Source organism: Oncorhynchus gorbuscha, unplaced genomic scaffold (genome assembly GCF_021184085.1).
Source record: "Oncorhynchus gorbuscha isolate QuinsamMale2020 ecotype Even-year unplaced genomic scaffold, OgorEven_v1.0 Un_scaffold_788, whole genome shotgun sequence".
NCBI classification, from domain to species: Eukaryota; Metazoa; Chordata; class Actinopteri; order Salmoniformes; family Salmonidae; genus Oncorhynchus; species Oncorhynchus gorbuscha.
Window position 1 is genome coordinate 69,178 of NW_025745812.1, and position 26,362 is coordinate 95,539.

General features: G+C 44.2%; 2 protein-coding genes across 2 annotated transcripts in view; both read right to left on the bottom strand.

Annotated features, from left to right (window-relative positions):
* Positions 1–5,670, bottom strand: part of LOC124020266 (LIM and calponin homology domains-containing protein 1-like) — a gene marked incomplete at its 3' end in the record, with an annotated part of 72,181 nt that extends 66,511 nt beyond the window's left edge. The window contains exon 1 of the mRNA XM_046335613.1: positions 5,227–5,670. Coding sequence (XP_046191569.1) covers positions 5,227–5,325 — 99 coding nt within the window. The remainder of the gene's footprint in view (positions 1–5,226) is intronic.
* Positions 5,671–6,938: 1,268 nt separating this feature from the next.
* On the bottom strand, positions 6,939–22,815 carry LOC124020268 (ubiquitin carboxyl-terminal hydrolase isozyme L1-like). The gene is made up of 9 exons (XM_046335614.1): positions 22,528–22,815; positions 22,381–22,392; positions 16,666–16,794; positions 15,943–16,084; positions 14,310–14,395; positions 11,074–11,121; positions 10,924–10,993; positions 10,685–10,743; positions 6,939–7,660 (listed from the first exon to the last, which is right to left on the bottom strand). Exons 1-9 carry the CDS (start codon positions 22,789–22,791, stop codon positions 7,577–7,579), a joined length of 894 nt encoding a protein of 297 aa, XP_046191570.1. The 5' UTR covers positions 22,792–22,815; the 3' UTR covers positions 6,939–7,576.
* Between the last annotated feature and the right edge of the window lie 3,547 nt (positions 22,816–26,362).

Below are 26,362 nucleotides of genomic sequence, written 5' to 3' on the forward strand. Positions count from 1 at the left end.
AACCTCCTACTGTAATATAACATTTATAACCCCCTACTGTAATATAACATTTATAACCCCCTACTGTCTTGAACCTCCTACTGTAATATAACATTTATAACCTCCTACTGTAATATAACATTTATAACCCCCTACTGTCTAGAACCTCCTACTGTAATATAACATTTATAACCTCCTACTGTAATATAACATTTATAACCCCTACTGTCTAGAACCTCCTACTGTAATATAACATTTATAACCCCTACTGTAATATAACATTTATAACCTCCTACTGTAATATAACATTTATAACCCCTACTGTAATATAATATTTATAACCCCTACTGTCTTGAACCTCCTACTGTAATATAACATTTATAACCTCCTACTGTAATATAACATTTATAACCCCCTACTGTCTAGAACCTCCTACTGTAATATAACATTTATAACCTCCTACTGTAATATAACATTTATAACCCCCTACTGTCTAGAACCTCCTACTGTAATATAACATTTATAACCCCCTACTGTAATATAACATTTATAACCTCCTACTGTAATATAACATTTATAACCCCCTACTGTCTAGAACCTCCTACTGTAATATAACATTTATAACCTCCTACTGTCTAGAACCTCCTACTGTAATATAACATTTATAACCCCCTACTGTAATATAACATTTATAACCCCTACTGTAATATAACATTTATAACCCCTACTGTCTAGAACCTCCTACTGTAATATAACATTTATAACCCCTACTGTAATATAACATTTATAACCCCTACTGTAATATAACATTTATAACCCCTACTGTAATATAACATTTATAACTCCCTACTGTCTAGAACCTCCTACTGTAATATAACATTTATAACCCCTACTGTAATATAAAATTTATAACCCCTACTGTAATATAACATTTATAACCCCTACTGTAATATAACATTTATAACCCCCTACTGTCTAGAACCTCCTACTGTAATATAACATTTATAACCCCCTACTGTAATATAACATTTATAACCCCCTACTGTAATATAACATTTATAACCCCTACTGTCTTGAACCTCCTACTGTAATATAACATTTATAACCTCCTACTGTAATATAACATTTATAACCCCTACTGTCTAGAACCTCCTACTGTAATATAACATTTATAACCCCTACTGTCTAGAACCTCCTACTGTAATATAACATTTATAACCCCTACTGTAATATAACATTTATAACCTCCTACTGTAATATAACATTTATAACCCCCTACTGTCTAGAACCTCCTACTGTAATATAACATTTATAACCTCCTACTGTAATATAACATTTATAACCTCCTACTGTAATATAACATTTATAACCCCCTACTGTAATATAACATTTATAACCCCTACTGTCTAGAACCTCCTACTGTAATATAACATTTATAACCTCCTACTGTAATATAACATTTATAACCCCCTACTGTAATATAACATTTATAACCTCCTACTGTAATATAACATTTATAACCTCCTACTGTAATATAACATTTATAACCCCCTACTGTAATATAACATTTATAACCCCCTACTGTCTTGAACCTCCTACTGTAATATAACATTTATAACCTCCTACTGTAATATAACATTTATAACCCCCTACTGTCTAGAACCTCCTACTGTAATATAACATTTATAACCTCCTACTGTAATATAACATTTATAACCCCCTACTGTCTAGAACCTCCTACTGTAATATAACATTTATAACCCCCTACTGTCTAGAACCTCCTACTGTAATATAACATTTATAACCCCCTACTGTAATATAACATTTATAACCTCCTACTGTAATATAACATTTATAACCTCCTACTGTCTAGAACCTCCTACTGTAATATAACATTTATAACCTCCTACTGTAATATAACATTTATAACCTCCTACTGTAATATAACATTTATAACCCCTACTGTAATATAACATTTATAACCCCTACTGTCTAGAACCTCCTACTGTAATATAACATTTATAACCTCCTACTGTAATATAACATTTATAACCCCCTACTGTAATATAACATTTATAACCTCCTACTGTAATATAACATTTATAACCTCCTACTGTAATATAACATGTATAACCTCCTACTGTAATATAACATTTATAACCCCCTACTGTCTAGAACCTCCTACTGTAATATAACATTTATAACCTCCTACTGTAATATAACATTTATAACCCCCTACTGTAATATAACATTTATAACCTCCTACTGTAATATAACATTTATAACCTCCTACTGTAATATAACATTTATAACCCCTACTGTAATATAACATTTATAACCCCCTACTGTCTTGAACCTCCTACTGTAATATAACATTTATAACCTCCTACTGTAATATAACATTTATAACCCCCTACTGTCTAGAACCTCCTACTGTAATATAACATTTATAACCTCCTACTGTAATATAACATTTATAACCCCCTACTGTCTAGAACCTCCTACTGTAATATAACATTTATAACCCCCTACTGTCTAGAACCTCCTACTGTAATATAACATTTATAACCCCTACTGTAATATAACATGTATAACCTCCTACTGTAATATAACATTTATAACCTCCTACTGTCTAGAACCTCCTACTGTAATATAACATTTATAACCTCCTACTGTAATATAACATTTATAACCTCCTACTGTAATATAACATTTATAACCCCCTACTGTAATATAACATTTATAACCCCCTACTGTCTAGAACCTCCTACTGTAATATAACATTTATAACCTCCTACTGTAATATAACATTTATAACCCCCTACTGTAATATAACATTTATAACCTCCTACTGTAATATAACATTTATAACCTCCTACTGTAATATAACATTTATAACCTCCTACTGTAATATAACATTTAGAACCCCCTACTGTCTAGAACCTCCTACTGTAATATAACATTTATAACCTCCTACTGTAATATAACATTTATAACCCCCTACTGTCTAGAACCTCCTACTGTAATATAACATTTATAACTCCCTACTGTCTAGAACCTCCTACTGTAATATAACATTTATAACCCCCTACTGTCTAGAACCTCCTACTGTAATATAACATTTATAACCCCCTACTGTAATATAACATTTATAACCTCCTACTGTAATATAACATTTATAACCTCCTACTGTCTAGAACCTCCTACTGTAATATAACATTTATAACCTCCTACTGTCTAGAACCTCCTACTGTAATATAACATTTATAACCTCCTACTGTCTAGAACCTCCTACTGTAATATAACATTTATAACCTCCTACTGTCTAGAACCTCCTACTGTAATATAACATTTATAACCCCCTACTGTCTAGAACCTCCTACTGTAATATAACATTTATAACCCCCTACTGTAATATAACATTTATAACCCCTACTGTCTAGAACCCCCTACTGTAATATAACATTTATAACCCCTACTGTAATATAACATTTATAACCCCTACTGTCTAGAACCTCCTACTGTAATATAACATTTATAACCCCTACTGTAATATAACATTTATAACCCCCTACTGTCTAGAACCTCCTACTGTAATATAACATTTATAACCCCCTACTGTAATATAACATTTATAACCCCCTACTGTCTAGAACCTCCTACTGTAATATAACATTTATAACCCCCTACTGTAATATAACATTTATAACCCCCTACTGTAATATAACATTTATAACCCCCTACTGTCTAGAACCTCCTACTGTAATATAACATTTATAACCCCCTACTGTCTAGAACCTCCTACTGTAATATAACATTTATAACCCCCTACTGTCTAGAACCTCCTACTGTAATATAACATTTATAACCCCCTACTGTAATATAACATTTATAACCTCCTACTGTAATATAACATTTATAACCTCCTACTGTCTAGAACCTCCTACTGTAATATAACATTTATAACCCCCTACTGTCTAGAACCTCCTACTGTAATATAACATTTATAACCTCCTACTGTAATATAACATTTATAACCCCTACTGTCTAGAACCTCCTACTGTAATATAACATTTATAACCCCCTACTGTCTAGAACCTCCTACTGTAATGTAACATTTATAACCCCCTACTGTAATATAACATTTATAACCCCCTACTGTCTAGAACCTCCTACTGTAATATAACATTTATAACCTCCTACTGTAATATAACATTTATAACCTCCTACTGTCTAGAACCTCCTACTGTAATATAACATTTATAACCTCCTACTGTAATATAACATTTATAACCCCCTACTGTAATATAACATTTATAACCCCCTACTGTCTTGAACCTCCTACTGTAATATAACATTTATAACCTCCTACTGTCTAGAACCTCCTACTGTAATATAACATTTATAACCCCCTACTGTCTAGAACCTCCTACTGTAATATAACATTTATAACCCCCTACTGTCTAGAACCTCCTACTGTAATATAACATTTATAACCTCCTACTGTAATATAACATTTATAACCCCTACTGTCTAGAACCTCCTACTGTAATATAACATTTATAACCCCCTACTGTCTAGAACCTCCTACTGTAATATAACATTTATAACCCCTACTGTCTAGAACCTCCTACTGTAATATAACATTTATAACCCCTACTGTCTAGAACCTCCTACTGTAATATAACATTTATAACCCCTACTGTAATATAACATTTATAACCCCCTACTGTAATATAACATTTATAACCTCCTACTGTAATATAACATTTATAACCTCCTACTGTAATATAACATTTATAACCCCCTACTGTCTATAACCTCCTACTGTAATATAACATTTATAACCCCCTACTGTAATATAACATTTATAACCCCCTACTGTCTAGAACCTCCTACTGTAATATAACATTTATAACCCCCTACTGTCTAGAACCTCCTACTGTAATATAACATTTATAACCCCTACTGTAATATAACATTTATAACCCCTACTCTAATATAACATTTATAACCCCCTACTGTCTAGAACCTCCTACTGTAATATAACATTTATAACCCCCTACTGTAATATAACATTTATAACCCCTACTGTAATATAACATTTATAACCCCCTACTGTAATATAACATTTATAACCCCCTACTGTAATATAACATTTATAACCCCCTACTCTCCAGAACCTCCTACTGTAATATAACATTTATAACCCCGGTAATAACCCGTTTAGATACACAGACATGTCACCTCAATCCATTTCTGCGCCTCTCTGAATGCAGGCTCGGGATGTCTCAGTTCGTCCAGGGGAACGTGAGGTTCCTCGCGCTCAGTCCCGGTGCTGGCCATCTCTGATAACGGCTTCCGTAGGCTATGGTGCGTTCGTGGGGTTTAAATATCCTTTCTCTGATAAGAAAAGCTCGGCAATGTCGTCCCTTAATTCCTACCGGACAGCTGGGCTTGTTATTCCACCGGTTAAGGCTCACGGTATCTGTTATATCCGTTATTCTAGCAGGATTCTCCGTAACTCGGCGTGAGCGTCTCCCGGTTGGGCTGTAGAGGAAAATGATCTATCGTGACTCCCCACACTGCAACACGAACCAACCGGACACTAAAAATAACCTCCAACCGGCCAGGCGCGAGACAGACGCCAAGCAGCCGGTCCTGGTGCCCGCAGGACGGGGAGGATAGAAGAATGTTGGAGGGGGGGGGTGTATTTTACAAACGGTGGCGTTATAATTCCGGTCAGCTGGCGAGACAACGTGACGCTGCTGCCACCGAGCGCCAGAGAAGCAGAAAGGTCGCGTTGATTCACCGCATCTGTAACCACGGCAACGCGCTGCCGCACGGCGTCTGTAAACACGGCGGCGCGCTGCCGAACCGCGTCTGTCACCACGGCGACGCGCTGCCGCACCGCGTCTGTAACCACGGCGACGCGCTGCCGCACCGCGTCTGTAACCACGGCGACGCGCTGCCGCACCGCGTCTGTAACCACGGCCACGCGCTCCCAGCTCTGATCTGGACAACTTCCGTCCGACGACCACAGCGATAACTTTGGACTTCTGTTATTTAATGAAATGTATTCAACATGTTTTTTTAATTGATTTTTACAGATTAATTGACACATACAAATCTGTTTTCACATCAATACATGGTTTCATTATTAGGCTACTTTACATTATTTACATATTTAATGTACATGGAAGTTTTTTAAAAGTCCAAATTTATTTTGAATTCCGTTTAAAAATAATGTTCTAAAGGATCAAAACATATTCTGGTTCTAGGTGTAACTGGCCCCCGGGGATAAATCTCCCCGTAATTCACGTTACCACAAGATGGACCCAAATTATCACAACTTGGAGATATTTCAACAACAAAACAGTTGTGGTAAATTGATCACATTTGACATTTTGAAGAAGTTGTAGATATATTCCACTGGGGTTATAAATGTTCAATATACAAGTACAAAAGCTTTACGATAAACAACCCACCTGTTGAGAGAAAAATGTAGAGCATTTGATGTAAGTAGTAATATGATCGATGAGTGTTTGGGGAAACTCAACCCCCCCTACTAGGGGATAATTTCACCCCCCCACTAGGGACGTGACCAAGGATGTTCTCTGTTTAGTGAGTCCTCCAGATCAGAGGCAGTAGGGATGACCAGAGATGTTCGACAAGAAAGTGAATTGGACACTGTCCTGCTAAGCATTCAAAATGTAATGAGCACTTTTGTCTGTCAGGGAAAATGTACGTATTTTTGGGGGAATCTAGTGAAGTGAAAGAAGTCAAATAAACATATTAAAGTACAGATACTACTTTAAGTAAAATCGAACATGTTTGAAAATATCAGGATGGAAAGAGAACTGAAAAACCCTCCTAAAGTAGAAGCTACTTCAACATTTTACTCTGAAAAGCTACTCAAGTAAAGTAATGACAGAAGAGAATGACATCACACAGAGGAGAAGTGTGTAGTTTGGTTGTTTATTGGCAGTCAGCAGCACAGGAAGACACAGAAAGGCAAAGCACAGCCAAAATTGTTGCAGTGTCATCCCAACACAGTAACAACGTCATCCCAACACAGTAACAACGTCATCCCAACACAGTAACAACGTCATCCCAACACAGTAACAACGTCATCCCAACACAGTAACAACGTCATCCCAACACAGTAACAACGTCATCCCAACACAGTAACAACGTCATCCCAACACAGTAACAACGTCATCCCAACACAGTAACAACGTCATCCCAACACAGTAGTCTGAAGTAACAGCTGTTAGAAACAGAGCTGAGGAGTCAGACAGCAGAAAAACAGGAACACCTGACAGGCAGCAGATCAAACGTCTCCCTACTCCCCCATGTAAGTGCACTACTTTCTCAGTGGTGATCTGACTTAAATAAATGAAACAGTACAGCAGACAGAAAGTACAGCAGAAGTGACATCAACGTGACACCAGGCTTGTGCAAACTACCATCTATGCATGTGTGCTGTGTGTGTGCTGTGTGGGGAGAGTGCAAACTATGTTTCCAGTACATACCAGGTGTGTGTGTACACCATGGTTCACCTGTGTGTGTGTGTGTGTGTGTCCCTCCAGGGTCTCTAGGTATGACAGAGGGCCACAGCAGAGAAGCGGACCTCTCCCTCTGCTCTCTCCACAAAACCCCGACACACCCTGGCTGCATCCTGGGGAGAGAGACGAGAGAGATTAACTGTGGCTCTGGAGCCTCTGATAAATTAATCAAATATTTAGCAGATGTTATTTAGGGTGTAGCGAAACGCTAGACGAACAGCCCAGCTAGCACAACCCTCTGGTAAAAGAGGGTACACTGGGAGGATGCAGTGAGCTCAATGGCAAGATGTCTGACAGATGTAGAATGTCTATATACTCCATTCTGCGTTGAGATGTTGGCCAGGCATCAACATTGTATTATGACATCTCAGGAGACGTTATCCTAATGAACACATCCTCTCCACACTACATATTCCTGACTCTTTCTACAAGCTACACCTGCATAGCGCTACAGGCCTGCTAGCTAGCCCATCTCCAGTATGGCTAAACACAGCAAGCTAGCTAGCCTTTTAGCTTCCCAGATCTATGAGAAATAGTCAGATTAATAATTAAATATGCCCTGGCAAATATTCTAATACTTGCCCGTGTAAACTACAACATTATTCCAGTTTAAACACATCAGCTAGCAATAGAAGGCATGCACTCCCACATCAGCTAGCAATAGAAGGCATGCACTCCCACATCAGCTAGCAATAGAAGGCATGCACTCCCACATCAGCTAGCAATAGAAGGCATGCACTCCCACATCAGCTAGCAATAGAAGGCATGCACTCCCACATCAGCTAGCAATAGAAGGCATGCACTGCCACATCAGCTAGCAATAGAAGGCATGCACTCCCACATCAGCTAGCAATAGAAGGCATGCACTCCCACATCAGCTAGCAATAGAAGGCATGCACTCCCACATCAGCTAGCAATAGAAGGCATGCACTCCCACATCAGCTAGCAATAGAAGGCATGCACTCCCACATCAGCTAGCAATAGAAGGCATGCACACCCACATCAGCTAGCAATAGAAGGCATGCACACCCACATCAGCTAGCAATAGAAGGCATGCACACCCACATCAGCTAGCAATAGAAGGCATGCACTCCCACATCAGCTAGCAATAGAAGGCATGCACTCCCACATCAGCTAGCAATAGAAGGCATGCACTCCCACATCAGCTAGCAATAGAAGGCATGCACTCCCACATCAGCTAGCAATAGAAGGCATGCACTCCCACATCAGCTAGCAATAGAAGGCATGCACTCCCACATCAGCTAGCAATAGAAGGCATGCACTCCCACATCAGCTAGCAATAGAAGGCATGCACTCCCACATCAGCTAGCAATAGAAGGCATGCACTCCCACATCAGCTAGCAATAGAAGGCATGCACTCCCACATCAGCTAGCAATAGAAGGCATGCACTCCCACATCAGCTAGCAATAGAAGGCATGCACTGCCACATCAGCTAGCAATAGAAGGCATGCACTGCCACATCAGCTAGCAATAGAAGGCATGCACTCCCACATCAGCTAGCAATAGAAGGCATGCACTCCCACATCAGCTAGCAATAGAAGGCATGCACTCCCACATCAGCTAGCAATAGAAGGCATGCACTCCCACATCAGCTAGCAATAGAAGGCATGCACACCCACATCAGCTAGCAATAGAAGGCATGCACACCCACATCAGCTAGCAATAGAAGGCATGCACACCCACATCAGCTAGCAATAGAAGGCATGCACACCCACATCAGCTAGCAATAGAAGGCATGCACTCCCACATCAGCTAGCAATAGAAGGCATGCACTCCCACATCAGCTAGCAATAGAAGGCATGCACTCCCACATCAGCTAGCAATAGAAGGCATGCACTCCCACATCAGCTAGCAATAGAAGGCATGCACTCCCACATCAGCTAGCAATAGAAGGCATGCACTCCCACATCAGCTAGCAATAGAAGGCATGCACTCCCACATCAGCTAGCAATAGAAGGCATGCACTCCCACATCAGCTAGCAATAGAAGGCATGCACTCCCACATCAGCTAGCAATAGAAGGCATGCACTCCCACATCAGCTAGCAATAGAAGGCATGCACTCCCACATCAGCTAGCAATAGAAGGCATGCACTCCCACATCCGGCTGCCGGGGAGCCGCTACTTTTGTGAGGAAAAACACTGTGCTGCTCTGTAGGGTGATTCTTCGTGGGGAATAAAATCTGACTTTACACAGTTTGACACGTCGGCTGGGATTAGATGAACCGAAGGTTTGACACCTCTACTGGGATTAGATGAATGGAAGGTTTGACACGTCGGCTGGGATTAGATGAACCGAAGGTTTGACACGTCGGCTGGGATTAGATGAACCGAAGGTTTGACACGTCGGCTGGGATTAGATGAACCGAAGGTTTGACACGTCGGCTGGGATTAGATGAACCGAAGGTTTGACACGTCGGCTGGGATTAGATGAACCGAAGGTTTGACATGTCGGCTGGGATTAGATGAACCGAAGGTTTGACACCTCTACTGGGATTAGATGAATGGAAGGTTTGACACGTCGGCTGGGATTAGATGAACCGAAGGTTTGACACGTCGGCTGGGATTAGATGAACCGAAGGTTTGACACGTCGGCTGGGATTAGATGAACCGAAGGTTTGACACGTCGGCTGGGATTAGATGAATGGAAGGTTTGACACGTCGGCTGGGATTAGATGAACCGAAGGTTTGACATGTCGGCTGGGATTAGATGAATGGAAGGTTTGACACGTCGGCTGGGATTAGATGAACCGAAGGTTTGACACGTCGGCTGGGATTAGATGAACCGAAGGTTTGACACGTCGGCTGGGATTAGATGAACCGAAGGTTTGACACCTCTACTGGGATTAGATGAACCGAAGGTTTGACACGTCGGCTGGGATTAGATGAACCGAAGGTTTGACACGTCGGCTGGGATTAGATGAACCGAAGGTTTGACACCTCTACTGGGATTAGATTAACCGAAGGTTTGACACCTCTACTGGGATTAGATGAACCGAAGGTTTGTCACGTCGGCTGAGATTAGATGAACCGGAGGTTTGACACGTCGGCTGAGATTAGATGAACCGAAGGTTTGACATGTCGGCTGAGATTAGATGAATGGAAGGAGGAACGTACCTTGATGAAGGAGTCATCCTTGGTGGTTCCATGGTTCACCGGTCCCTCCATCCTACCATCTACACAACAGAATCAGAGAGAGACAGAGAAAGTGTGTAAATACACACCTGGGGAGACGGGGCGGAACACCGGGGAGAAGGGGCGGGACACAAGGGGAGAAGGGGCGGGACACAAGGGGAGAAGGGGCGGGACACAAGGGGAGAAGGGGCGGGAACACCGGGACTCAGCCACACACTCACCCAGCTCATAAAGCTGTCCTTTCCCATTGACAAAGGTGATGAAATGGAAGTTCACGTTATCTGCCTCCACCTGAAAGAGGGAGGGTATAAAAGATGACATTCTACATAAGTAACATCTGAGGAGGTCCTTATGTTGCATTGTGTTCTCACCCTGCACTGGCCCTGTGCTGCCACTTCATCATGAGCCTCTCTGATGGCCTGCAAGAGACAACAATAAACACATTTAAACAAATTTATGGAGACATGCAGGTTTTTACATTAAACAGTGCATTTGGAAAGAATTCAGACCCCGAGACTTTCCGCACTTTGTTACATTATTCTAAAACGGATTAAATTGGGTTTTTCCCCCGTCATTAATCTACACACAATCGCCGATATTGACAAAGCAAAAGAGGTTTAGAAATGTTGGCTAATTTCTAAAATGATATAATAGCTTATTTACACCAGTATTCAGACCCTTTGCTATCAGACTAGAAGTGGAGCTCAGGTGTATATGGGTTCCATTGATCATCCTTAAAAATGTTTCTACGGCTTGGAGTCCACCTGTGGTAAACTCAATTAATTTGGCAGGAGTAGGAAAGGCCCACACCTGTCCATAAGGTCCCACAGTTTGTTATATTTAACTAGACAGGTCTGTTAAGAACAAATTCTTATTTATAATGACGGCCTACTGGGGAACAGTAGGTTAACTGCCTTGTTCAGGGGCAGAACGACAGATTTTTACCTTGTCAGCTCAGGGATTCGATCCAGCAACCTTTCGGTTAAAAACCATTGATACACAGGAAACTGTTGTGAAACACAGAAGCGCTGCAGTTCTTGACACAAACCGGTGCCCCTGGCACCTACTGCCATACCCCATTCAAAGGCACTTCAACAGTGTCTTGCCCATTCACCCTCAATGGTACACATACACAACCCATGTCTCAAAGCTTAAAAATCCTTCTTTAACCAGTCTCCTCCCTTTCACCCTCAATGGTACACATACACAACCCATGTCTCAAGGCTTAAAAATCCTTCTTTAACCAGTCTCCTCCCATTCACCTTATAAATCCTTCTTTAACCAGTCTCCTCCCATTCACCTTATAAATCCTTCTTTAACCAGTCTCCTCCCATTCACCTTATAAATCCTTCTTTAACCAGTCTCCTCCCTTTCACCTTATAAATCCTTCTTTAACCAGTCTCCTCCCTTTCACCTTATAAATCCTTCTTTAACCAGTCTCTTCCCATTCACCTTATAAATCCTTCTTTAACCAGTCTCTTCCCTTTCACCTTATAAATCCTTCTTTAACCAGTCTCCTCCCTTTCACCTTATAAATCCTTCTTTAACCAGTCTCCTCCCATTCACCTTATAAATCCTTCTTTAACCAGTCTCCTCCCTTTCACCTTATAAATCCTTCTTTAACCAGTCTCCTCCCTTTCACCGTATAAATCCTTCTTTAACCAGTCTCCTCCCTTTCACCTTATAAATCCTTCTTTAACCAGTCTCCTCCCATTCACCTTATAAATCCTTCTTTAACCAGTCTCCTCCCTTTCGCCTTATAAATCCTTCTTTAACCAGTCTCCTCCCTTTCGCCTTATAAATCCTTCTTTAACCAGTCTCCTCCCTTTCGCCTTATAAATCCTTCTTTAACCAGTCTTTAACCATCTACATATTAAACATCTACACATATCAACTCATATAATGCATGTATTCCTATTCGTTACAACACCATATCGATCTGTGAAGCCATGAGTCTCAGAACCCAGCAGCTCTGCTGTCCTCTAGTGGCCGAGATGAGAACTGCAGCTTCATGTCTGATGTGAGCTCGACTTGCAAGAACGGTTTGGTTTGTCCAGCGGCAAGATTCAAAAACCCTGTGGACCAACCGCCAACCCGTGGCGTAACTTCAGCAACAGAATTACACCATGACTAGAAGTTCTCATATCGCCATGAAGCTCCGCGTCTTAGCGGTCAAACGTCGATGCTTAAAAACCTCTTGAGGATCCGCCCCTTTTTTCAATTTCTTCCCAAAATGACCCACATCTAACTGCCTGTAGCTCAAGCCCTGAAGCTAGAATATGCATATTACCGATAACATTTGAAAGAAAACCCTGACGTTTGTGGAAATGTGAAAATAAATGTAGGTGAAAAAAGTAAGGTTAGGGTTCAACTTCAGTTTACTCCATGTGGTTAAATTACGGTTTGGATAAGACTTAAACAAAAACAAGTCTAGGACTGGGACAGGCCACGGGAGAAGACAGGCCACGGGAGAAGACAGGCCATATTGACTGAGAATATTATGGACTGGAACTGGGGAATCTTTCCATTGAGGGGGAAACTGAGGACAGAGATAATAAACATAGTCAGCCTGTTTGTGATGTTCTGTTGACATGTTAGTCGTCACGGTAACTCCTACGGCACTACCCTGGTGAACACCTTCGGAGCTCCTCCCAAGCAAGGCATTTGATTGGTTTGTTGTGAGGCGTGACTTGATTTAGACCGGGTTCCAACCTCTCTAGCGGATTTCTGACATGGATCTTCCCAGGTTTCCAGTTAAGGAAGCCTGGTTCACGAGGCCAGACGTGAGGTGTCCCCCAATAATATCTACCTTCTCCTCCTGAAGTATGGACTAGTGGAGTCCCCCAATAATATCTACCTTCTCCTCCTGAAGTATGGACTAGTGGAGTCCCCCAATAATATCTACCTTCTCCTGAAGTATGGACTAGTGGAGTCCCCCAATAATATCTACCTTCTCCTGAAGTATGGACTAGAGGAGTCCCCCAATAATATCTACCTTCTCCTGAAGTATGGACTAGTGGAGTCCCCCGATAATATCTACCTTCTCCTGAAGTATGGACTAGTGGAGTCCCCCGATAATATCTACCTTCTCCTAAGTATGGACTAGTGGAGTCCCCCAATAATATCTACCTTCTCCTGAAGTATGGATTAGTGGAGTCCCCCGATATTATCTACCTTCTCCTGAAGTATGGATTAGTGGAGTCCCCCAATAATATCTACCTTCTCCTGAAGTATGGATTAGTGGAGTCCCCCAATAATATCTACCTTCTCCTGAAGTATGGACTAGTGGAGTCCCCCAATAATATCTACCTTCTCCTGAAGTATGGACTAGTGGAGTCCCCCAATAATATCTACCTTCTCCTGAAGTATGGACTAGTGGAGTCCCCCAATAATATCTACCTTCTCCTGAAGTATGGACTAGTGGAGTCCCCCAATAATATCTACCTTCTCCTGAAGTATGGACTCGTTCACTGCAGATATAGGATTAGTGGAGGAAGCTTGGATAAAGGGAGTTCCCATCTTAGAACAAGTACACACTTTGGGAGGAAGGAGCGGTAATTGGGACATAGCCATGGTGTGTGTCGATCACTGTGAATGTGTGGGTTACCTGGTTGTTCTCCAGGTGGGTGGCTCGCTGGGCGGGGGTCATGTTAGCCGTCTCATCTAGAAACTTCTTCAGAGCAGAGTCACCATCTGGCACAGAGACAGCACTGTTACACACCGGTCCTGTCTGAATCTGGCTTCCCTACTACTAACGACACCCTGGTCCTGTCTGAATCTGGCTTCCCTACTACTAACTAAAACTACACCCTGGTCCTGTCTGAATCTGGCTTCCCTACTACTAACTAAAACTACACCCTGGTCCTGTCTGAATCTGGCTTCCCTACTACTAACTAAAACTACACCCTGGTCCTGTCTGAATCTGGCTTCCCTACTACTAACTAAAACTACACCCTGGTCCTGTCTGAATCTGGCTTCCCTACTACTAACTAAAACTACACCCTGGTCCTGTCTGAATCTGGCTTCCCTACTACTAACTAAAACTACACCCTGGTCCTGTCTGAATCTGGCTTCCCTACTACTAACTAAAACTACACCCTGGTCCTGTCTGAATCTGGCTTCCCTACTACTAACTAAAACTACACCCTGGTCCTGTCTGAATCTGGCTTCCCTACTACTAACTAAAACTACACCCTGGTCCTGTCTGAATCTGGCTTCCCTACTACTAACTAAAACTACACCCTGGTCCTGTCTGAATCTGGCTTCCCTACTACTAACTAAAACTACACCCTGGTCCTGTCTGAATCTGGCTTCCCTACTACTAACTAAAACTACACACTGGTCCTGTCTGAATCTGGCTTCCTTACTAACAAAAACTACACACTGGTCCTGTCTGAATCTGGCTTCCCTACTATTAACTACACACTGGTCCTGTCTGAATCTGGCTTCCCTACTAACTACACACTGGTCCTGTCTGAATCTGGCTTCCTTACTAACAAAAACTACACACTGGTCCTGTCTGAATCTGGCTTCCCTACTATTAACTACACACTGGTCCTGTCTGAATCTGGCTTCCCTACTAACTACACACTGGTCCTGTCTGAATCTGGCTTCCCTACTAACTACACACTGGTCCTGTCTGAATCTGGCTTCCCTACTAACTACACACTGGTCCTGTCTGAATCTGGCTTCCCTACTAACTACACACTGGTCCTGTCTGAATCTGGCTTCCCTACTAACTACACACTGGTCCTGTCTGAATCTGGCTTCCCTACTAACTACACACTGGTCCTGTCTGAATCTGGCTTCCCTACTAACTAAAACTACACTGGTCCTGTCTGAATCTGGCTTCCCTACTACTAACTAAAACTACACACTGCTGCCAGACAGAAGAGAAGTGTGGCCCGTGTCTGAAATCGGTCTTTCCCTACTACTTTGTAAAACTACATACTGCGTACTAATCATACTACATACCATTTAGAATGTAGTGTTTAGTATAAATATATTCAGTAAGCAGCACATCAACATCCTACCCTCATCCACACTGAGAATGCTTCATCTAATCAGCAATTGTGTTGGTTGATAGTCAGTCCTCGGATCTGATCATCAACTGATTATGAAAAGACCAGTCTCTTCCTCAATAGAGTTCAGTGAATTCTACTAGATAAAGACGAACGCAAGTATGGGTATTCAACGTCCCCCCTCCATCTTGGCTCCATGCAGGACCCGTTTCTACTCACCATACTCTATGTGGGTGGGGTTGTTGGCGACTGCGTGCAGCAGAGCGACGGTGCCACAGGAGTTGACCACCGTCTGTTTCAGGAAGTAGAGGTCAGTATCTCCCGACACCTTCCCAGCCTGCTGCTGCCGGAACGACTCGTGCTGAAACACACGCCGTTATCATCATCATCATGCTACATCAGAGTCTCTCAAACACAGTCCTGGGACCCCAGGGTCCGAGGTGTAGCGTCCTGGGACCCCAGGGTCCGAGGTGTAGCGTCCTGGGACCCCAGGGTCCGAGGTGTAGCGTCCTGGGACCCCAGGGTCCGAGGTGTAGCGTCCTGGGACCCCAGGGTCCGAGGTGTAGCGTCCTGGGACCCCAGGGTGCGAGGTGTAGCGTCCTGGGACCCCAGGGTGCGAGGTGTAGCGTCCTGGGACCCCAGGGTGCGAGGTGTAGCGTCCTGGGACCCCAGGGTGCGAGGTTTAGCGTCCTGGGACCCCAGGGTGCGAGGTTTAGCGTCCTGGGACCCCAGGGTGCGAGGTTTAGCGTCCTGGGACCCCAGGGGTTGCACATTCTGGGTTTTGCTCTAGTACTACACAGGAGATTCAAATCATCAAATCAAGCTACTAGAGCAAAAGAAACTAAATGTGCGTCACCTTGGGGTCCCTAGAACAGAGTCTGCTCCACATCACTGCGCTACATATTTCCAACGTAATAAAGATACTGCTAGATCATTGGTTACCTGTTGTGTCAGAGGGAAGAGCAGCATGAGGGCGCAGCTGGGAGAAGGTACTGAAGACACTCCCTCATCCTCCAGCCCCAACACATCCACGAAGCCCCAGCTACCACACACCCCCAGCCCACTGAGCACCTGCAACACAGTCAAACAGAATATTAACAGGAAGGTTCCCCATCAGTCTCTACAGACCATCTAGAACACCAACATGCTAGACTAGAACAACCAGAATATTAACAGGAAGGTTACCCATCAGTCTCTACAGACCATCTAGAACACCGCTCAACAACAACATTCTAGATTAGAACCCCCAGACCATCTAGAACACAGCTCAACACCAACATTCTAGATTAGAACAACCAGAATATTAACAGGAAGGTTACCCATCAGTCTCTACAGACCATCTAGAACACCGCTCAACACCAACATTCTAGATTAGAACCCCCAGACCATCCAGAACACAGCTCAACACCAACAGGCTAGATTAGACCAACCAGAACACAGCTCAACACCAACAGGCTAGATTAGAACACAGCTCAACACCAAGAGGCTAGATTAGAACAACCAGAATATTAACAGGAAGGTTGCCCATCAGTCTCTACAGACCAACCAGGACACAGCTCAACACCAACAGGCTAGATTAGACCAACCAGAACACAGCTCAACACCAAGAGGCTAGATTAGACCAACCAGAACACAGCTCAACACCAAGAGGCTAGATTAGACCAACCAGAACACAGCTCAACACCAACAGGCTAGATTAGAACACAGCTCAACACCAACAGGCTAGATTAGAACACAGCTCAACACCAAGAGGCTAGATTAGACCAACCAGAACACAGCTCAACACCAAGAGGCTAGATTAGACCAACCAGAACACAGCTCAACACCAAGAGGCTAGATTAGACCAACCAGAACACAGCTCAACACCAAGAGGCTAGATTAGACCAACCAGAACACAGCTCAACACCAAGAGGCTAGATTAGACCAACCAGAACACAGCTCAACACCAAGAGGCTAGATTAGACCAACCAGAACACAGCTCAACACCAAGAGGCTAGATTAGACCAACCAGAACACAGCTCAACACCAAGAGGCTAGATTAGACCAACCAGAACACAGCTAAACACCAAGAGGCTAGATTAGACCAACCAGAACACAGCTCAACACCAAGAGGCTAGATTAGACCAACCAGAACACAGCTCAACACCAAGAGGCTAGATTAGACCAACCAGAACACAGCTCAACACCAACAGGCTAGATTAGAACACAGCTCAACACCAACAGGCTAGATTAGAACACAGCTCAACACCAAGAGGCTAGATTAGACCAACCAGAACACAGCTCAACACCAAGAGGCTAGATTAGACCAACCAGAACACAGCTCAACACCAACAGGCTAGATTAGAACACCCAGGACACAGCTCAACACCAACAGGCTAGATTAGAACACCCAGGACACAGCTCAACACCAACAGGCTAGATTAGAACAACCAGGACACAGCTCAACACCAACAGGCTAGATTAGAACAACCAGGACACAGCTCAACACCAACAGGCTAGATTAGAACAACCAGGACACAGCTCAACACCAACAGGCTAGATTAGACCAACCAGGACACAGCTCAACACCAACAGGCTAGATTAGAACACAGCTCAACACCAAGAGGCTAGATTAGACCAACCAGAACACAGCTCAACACCAACAGGCTAGATTAGAACACAGCTCAACACCAACAGGCTAGATTAGAACAACCAGGACACAGCTCAACACCAACAGGCTAGATTAGAACAACCAGGACACAGCTCAACACCAACAGGCTAGATTAGACCAACCAGGACACAGCTCAACACCAACAGGCTAGATTAGAACACAGCTCAACACCAAGAGGCTAGATTAGACCAACCAGAACACAGCTCAACACCAACAGGCTAGATTAGAACACAGCTCAACACCAAGAGGCTAGATTAGACCAACCAGAACACAGCTCAACACCAACAGGCTAGATTAGAACACAGCTCAACACCAAGAGGCTAGATTAGACCAACCAGAACACAGCTCAACACCAAGAGGCTAGATTAGACCAACCAGAACACAGCTCAACACCAACAGGCTAGATTAGAACACCCAGGACACAGCTCAACACCAACAGGCTAGATTAGAACAACCAGGACACAGCTCAACACCAACAGGCTAGATTAGAAAAACCAGGACACAGCTCAACACCAACAGGCTAGATTAGAACAACCAGGACACAGTTCAACACCAACAGGCTAGATTAGACCAACCAGGACACAGTTCAACACCAACAGGCTAGATTAGACCAACCAGGACACAGCTCAACACCAACAGGCTAGATTAGACCAACCAGGACACAGCTCAACACCAACAGGCTAGATTAGAACACAGCTCAACACCGAGGCTAGATTAGACCAACCAGAACACAGCTCAACACCAACAGGCTAGATTAGAACACAGCTCAACACCCACAGGCTAGATTAGAACACAGCTCAACACCCACAGGCTAGATTAGAACACAGCTCAACACCCACAGGCTAGATTAGAACAACCAGGACACAGTTCAACACCAACAGGCTAGATTAGAACACAGCTCAACACCCAACAGGCTAGATTAGAACAACCAGGACACAGCTCAACACCAACAGGCTAGATTAGAACAACCAGGACACAGCTCAACACCAACAGGCTAGATTAGAACAACCAGGACACAGCTCAACACCAACAGGCTAGATTAGAACACCCAGGACACAGCTCAACACCAACAGGCTAGATTAGAACACCCAGGACGCAGCTCAACACCAACAGGCTAGATTAGAAAACCCAGGACGCAGCTCAACACCAACAGGCTAGATTAGAACACAGCTCAACACCAACAGGCTAGATTAGAACACCCAGGACACAGCTCAACACCAACAGGCTAGATTAGAACACCCAGGACGCAGCTCAACACCAACAGGCTAGATTAGAAAACCCAGGACGCAGCTCAACACCAACAGGCTAGATTAGAACACCCAGGACACAGCTCAACACCAACAGGCTAGATTAGAACACCCAGGACACAGCTCAACACCAACAGGCTAGAATAGAACACCCAGGACACAGCTCAACACCAACAGGCTAGATTAGAACACCCAGGACACAGCTCAACACCAACAGGCTAGAATAGAACACCCAGGACACAGCTCAACACCAACAGGCTAGATTAGAACACCCAGGACACAGCTCAACACCAACAGGCTAGATTAGAACACCCAGGACACAGCTCAACACCAACAGGCTAGATTAGAACACCCAGGACACAGCTCAACACCAACAGGCTAGATTAGAACACCCAGGACGCAGCTCAACACCAACAGGCTAGATTAGAAAACCCAGGACGCAGCTCAACACCAACAGGCTAGATTAGAACACCCAGGACACAGCTCAACACCAACAGGCTAGATTAGAACACCCAGGACGCAGCTCAACACCAACAGGCTAGATTAGAAAACCCAGGACGCAGCTCAACACCAACAGGCTAGATTAGAACACAGCTCAACACCAACAGGCTAGATTAGAACACCCAGGACACAGCTCAACACCAACAGGCTAGATTAGAACACCCAGGACGCAGCTCAACACCAACAGGCTAGATTAGAAAACCCAGGACGCAGCTCAACACCAACAGGCTAGATTAGAACACCCAGGACACAGCTCAACACCAACAGGCTAGATTAGAACACCCAGGACACAGCTCAACACCAACAGGCTAGAATAGAACACCCAGGACACAGCTCAACACCAACAGGCTAGATTAGAACACCCAGGACACAGCTCAACACCAACAGGCTAGATTAGAACACCCAGGACACAGCTCAACACCAACAGGCTAGATTAGAACACCCAGGACACAGCTCAACACCAACAGGCTAGATTAGAACACCCAGGACACAGCTCAACACCAACAGGCTAGATTAGAACAACCAGGACACAGCTCAACACCAACAGGCTAGAATAGAACACCCAGGACACAGCTCAACACCAACAGGCTAGATTAGAACACCCAGGACACAGCTCAACACCAACAGGCTAGATTAGAACACCCAGGACACAGCTCAACACCAACAGGCTAGATTAGAACACCCAGGACACAGCTCAACACCAACAGGCTAGATTAGAACACCCAGGACACAGCTCAACACCAACAGGCTAGATTAGAACACCAGGACACAGCTCAACACCAACAGGCTAGATTAGAACACAGCTCAACACCAACAGGCTAGATTAGAACACCCAGGACACAGCTCAACACCAACAGGCTAGATTAGAACACCCAGACCATCTAGACAATGTATCTGGAACTCACCCAGTCAATGACAACACTATACTCTGTATAGACACAGTAGAACGTAAGCCTAAACTATCAAGTTGCTCTGCGTACACATCACTGACAATATGAAATGGTTCACCCTCACAGACAGTGTGGTGAAGGATGAAGAAATTTGGCTTGACACCCTAAAACACTCAATTTTACAGATGCACAATTGAGAGCATCCTGTCGGGCTATATCACCACCTGGTACGGAAACTGCAGGGCTCTCCAGAGGGTGGCACGGTCTGCCCAACTCATCACCGGGGGCAAACTACCTGCCCTCCAGGACACCTACGCCACCCGATGTCACAGGAAGGCCATAAAGATCATCAAGGACAGCAACCACCCCGCTATTATCCAGAAGGTGAGGTCAGTACAGCTGCATCAAAGCTGGGAACGAGAGACTGAAAAACAGCTTCTATCAAGGCCATCAGACTGTTAAACAGCCATCAGTAGCAGCTACCCTGTTACTCAACCCTGTACCTTAGAGGCTGCTGTCCTATATTAATGGAATCACTGGTCACTTTAATAATGATAGCATAATGCTTTGCTTATTTCATATCTATATACCGTACTCTATTCTACTGTCAATGCCACCCCACATTGCTCATCCTAATATTGTTATATTTATTAATGCCATTATTTTACTTTTAGCTGGGTGAATTTGATATTACGGCACTGTTGGAGCTAGGAACACAAGCATTTCGCGACACCCGCAATAAATGCTAAAATGAGTATGTGACCAATCAAATCTGATTTACAGAGCAGTTAAATGTCCGTCAGGTAGAGAGGGTAGAACCCGGAGATGGTTTGTTGAGCCCGAATTGAAACTCTACACGGTAATGGACACTAAATGTCCATGATGACTCGGCAGAACAGGCCTCAAATCAATAATATTATAATCACTAACGTTAGGCATATCTCCGCTGATCTAACTTCTTTATCAAAACATTATGGCCGCACGGCAGTCTGTCCCAAATGAATAGCGATGAACTTCAAATCAGAGGCAGAGACAAGTTGATCTTTAGTCTCTCTCTCTCTCCATCCTTCCATCAGACCACACCCTGTATCCTAGACACCGGGTGGGGCACCAGGCGCAGCGTGGCAGAGATGCTACCGGGGAGACGGACGGTAGTCTACGAGGGAAAGGCTCTATTCTAACGGCAGGTTCATCTCGTGTACCTCTGTCGCGCTGCCGTTCAGATGATAATCTGATCCGAACTAGTATTTCTAACTCCAGACCGAGCCAGGTCCATAATAACCCACCTGTTGGTTATAATGTCCTGTTGTCTGGTTGTAACGTCATACACACAACTGTCATCATATCGGTTATGATATTAAATACACACCTTGTTCAGCATCTGAAACACAGACAGACAAAGAGAAAATATACATTATTTAGACAGTGAGACCGTTAGAACCGAGCAGCTGCGTATTTTAAGTCTCAGCCTTATGATAAATGTATTAAAACCACATTTATTATGATGGTTCTCTACCTCCGGGTTGATCTCCATTGGTTGCCACTCCATCCTGTTCGGTAAGGTTCGGTTCGGTCCTGTATATCGGTATGTTGTCAAATCTGCTCTGTCGCAACCAACTGCTTGCTGCTTGGGCGATATGATCACACCCCGACGGTCCACCAGCTTCATATGCTGCCAGTCATATTCCATTGTGCCGTTCGGCGGGGGTGGACGAGAACCGGAGAAAAAGCCAATAGATCCTCCCGTAGCCTCGCGTCGTCTGTAAACAAGACAATACATATTACAGTGAATTATTGGAGGTGAGGTGAGAGAGGGAGATGTGTGTGAGGTGTTCTGTGTAGTTTTAAAGAGCAGTCTAGAAGGTGGACTGGTCCAAGCCCGACACAACAGTGGACGCTTCAGTAGCGCAGCTGAGAGTCTGGTGGGTAAATGGGCGCGTTCGAGCAGATCACTTTTGTCAGATGGTCAAGTCTTTCGTATGTTGCGTTAGGGGGGATAGAAATGGACCTGACTTGTGCCTAAATCATGGCCGTGTTCGAGAGCACCAAGATGACTGCCGACTGACTGATCTACAAATCCCGATTGATCATTAATGATGACTCGTTATTTGTAGATCAGTCAGTCCCAATGATACCCATGATACATTGCGTTTTTTGATCCTCTCGAACACAGCCGTTCACTACATGAACTTTACAAAAATCATGTGATCGAAAGTCATGATGTTCTGACTGCAGACAACTGCAAAATGTTGTCGTTGCTCTTTACCATAGAGAATGATAGAAGTCTCTAGCGACCCAACAGGTTGTAGTTGCTCTTTACCATAGAGAATGATAGAAGTCTCTAGAGGCCCAAAAGGTTGTAGTTGCTCTTTACCATAGAGAATGATAGAAGCCTCTAGAGGCCCAACAGGTTGTAGTTGCTCTTTATCATAGAGAATGATAGAAGCCTCTAGAGACCCAACAGGTTGTAGTTGCTCTTTACCATAGAGAATGATAGAAGTCTCTAGAGGCCCAACAGGTTGTAGTTGCTCTTTATCATAGAGAATGATAGAAGTCTCTAGAGGCCCAACAGGTTGTAGTTGCTCTTTATCATAGAGAATGATAGAAGTCTCTAGCGACCCAACAGGTTGTAGTTGCTCTTTATCATAGAGAATGATAGAAGTCTCTAGAGGCCCAACAGGTTGTAGTTGCTCTTTACCATAGAGAATGATAGAAGTCTCTAGTGGCCCAACAGGTTGTAGTTGCTCTTTATCATAGAGAATGATAGAAGTCTCTAGTGGCCCAACAGGTTGTAGTTGCTCTTTACCATAGAGAATGATAGAAGTCTCTAGAGGCCCAACAGGTTGTATTAGCATGGGCAGCCCCATTCAGGGCTTCCCCATTTAAATGTAGCCAATAGAGGAGGCTAGTGGGAGGAGCTATAGGCGGACGGGCTCATTGTAATGGCTGAAATGGAATTAATGGAACAGAGTCAAACAAATCAAATCAAATTGTATTAGTCACGTGAATACAACAGGTGTAGTAGACCTCACAGTGAAATGCTGACTGACCAGCCCTTAACCAACAGGTGTTGTAGACCTCACAGTGAAATGCTGACTGCCCAGACCTTAACCAACAGGTGTAGACCTCACAGTGAAATGCTGACTGCCCAGACCTTAACCAACAGGTGTAGACCTCACAGTGAAATGCTGACTGCCCAGACCTTAACCAACAGGTGTAGACCTCACAGTGAAATGCTGACTGCCCAGCCCTTAACCAACAGGTGTAGACCTCACAGTGAAATGCTGACTGCCCAGACCTTAACCAACAGGTGTAGACCTCACAGTGAAATGCTGACTGCCCAGCCCTTAACCAACAGGTGTAGACCTCACAGTGAAATGCTGACTGACAAGCCCTTAACCAACAGGTGTAGACCTCACAGTGAAATGCTGACTGCCCAGCCCTTAACCAACAGGTGTAGACCTCACAGTGAAATGCTGACTGCCAAGCCCTTAACCAACAGGTGTTGTAGACCTCACAGTGAAATGCTGACTGCCCAGCCCTTAACCAACAGGTGTAGACCTCACAGTGAAATGCTGACTGCCAAGCCCTTAACCAACAGGTGTAGACCTCACAGTGAAATGCTGACTGCCAAGCCCTTAACCAACAGGTGTAGACCTCACAGTGAAATGCTGACTGCCCAGCCCTTAACCAACAGGTGTAGACCTCACAGTGAAATGCTGACTGCCAAGCCCTTAACCAACAGGTGTAGACCTCACAGTGAAATGCTGACTGCCCAGCCCTTAACCAACAGGTGTAGACCTCACAGTGAAATGCTGACTGACCAGCCCTTAACCAACAGGTGTAGACCTCACAGTGAAATGCTGACTGCCCAGCCCTTAACCAACAGGTGTTGTAGACCTCACAGTGAAATGCTGACTGACCAGCCCTTAACCAACAGGTGTTGTAGACCTCACAGTGAAATGCAGACTGACCAGCCCTTAACCAACAGGTGTAGACCTCACAGTGAAATGCTGCCTGACCAGCCCTTAACCAACAGGTGTAGACCTCACAGTGAAATGCTGACTGACCAGCCCTTAACCAACAGGTGTAGACCTCACAGTGAAATGCAGACTGACCAGCCCTTAACCAACAGGTGTAGACCTCACAGTGAAATGCTGACTGCCCAGCCCTTAACCAACAGGTGTAGACCTCACAGTGAAATGCTGACTGCCAAGCCCTTAACCAACAGGTGTAGACCTCACAGTGAAATGCTGACTGACCAGTCCTTAACCAACAGGTGTAGACCTCACAGTGAAATGCTGACTGCCCAGCCCTTAACCAACAGGTGTAGACCTCACAGTGAAATGCTGACTGCCAAGCCCTTAACCAACAGGTGTAGACCTCACAGTGAAATGCTGACTGCCAAGCCCTTAACCAACAGGTGTAGACCTCACAGTGAAATGCTGACTGACCAGTCCTTAACCAACAGGTGTAGACCTCACAGTGAAATGCTGACTGCCCAGCCCTTAACCAACAGGTGTAGACCTCACAGTGAAATGCTGACTGCCCAGCCCTTAACCAACAGGTGTTGACCTCACAGTGAAATGCTGACTGACCAGCCCTTAACCAACAGGTCTAGACCTCACAGTGAAATGCTGACTGCCCAGCCCTTAACCAACAGGTGTTGACCTCACAGTGAAATACTGACTGCCAAGCCCTTAACCAACAGGTGTAGACCTCACAGTGAAATGCTGACTGACCAGTCCTTAACCAACAGGTGTAGACCTCACAGTGAAATGCTGACTGCCCAGCCCTTAACCAACAGGTGTAGACCTCACAGTGAAATGCTGACTGCCAAGCCCTTAACCAACAGGTGTAGACCTCACAGTGAAATGCAGACTGACCAGCCCTTAACCAACAGGTGTAGACCTCACAGTGAAATGCTGACTGCCCAGCCCTTAACCAACAGGTGTAGACCTCACAGTGAAATGCTGACTGACAAGCCCTTAACCAACAGGTGTAGACCTCACAGTGAAATGCTGACTGACCAGCCCTTAACCAACAGGTGTAGACCTCACAGTGAAATGCAGACTGACCAGCCCTTAACCAACAGGTGTTGACCTCACAGTGAAATGCTGACTGACCAGCCCTTAACCAACAATGCAGTTAAAAAAATATGAATAAGAAATAAAAGAAACAAGTCAATAAAGAGCAGCAGTAAAATAACAATAGTGAGGCTATATACAGGGTATTACGGTACAGAGTCAATGTGGAGGCTATATACAGGTATTACGGTACAGAGTCAATGTGGAGGCTATATACAGGGTATTACGGTACAGAGTCAATGTGGAGGCTATATACAGGGTATT

Bases quoted from the DNA above. Each gene is read 5' to 3' on its own strand.
- LOC124020268 (XM_046335614.1), bottom strand. From the start codon at position 22,791: ATGTATTGTCTTGTTTACAGACGACGCGAGGCTACGGGAGGATCTATT. The intron at 16,085-16,665 runs GTAACCAATGAT...CGTGTGTTTCAG, and splicing joins TCTTCCCTCTGACACAACAG to CACGAGTCGTTCCGGCAGCA. The intron at 11,122-14,309 runs GTAACCCACACA...TGTCTCTTGCAG, and splicing joins CCCACCTGGAGAACAACCAG to GCCATCAGAGAGGCTCATGA.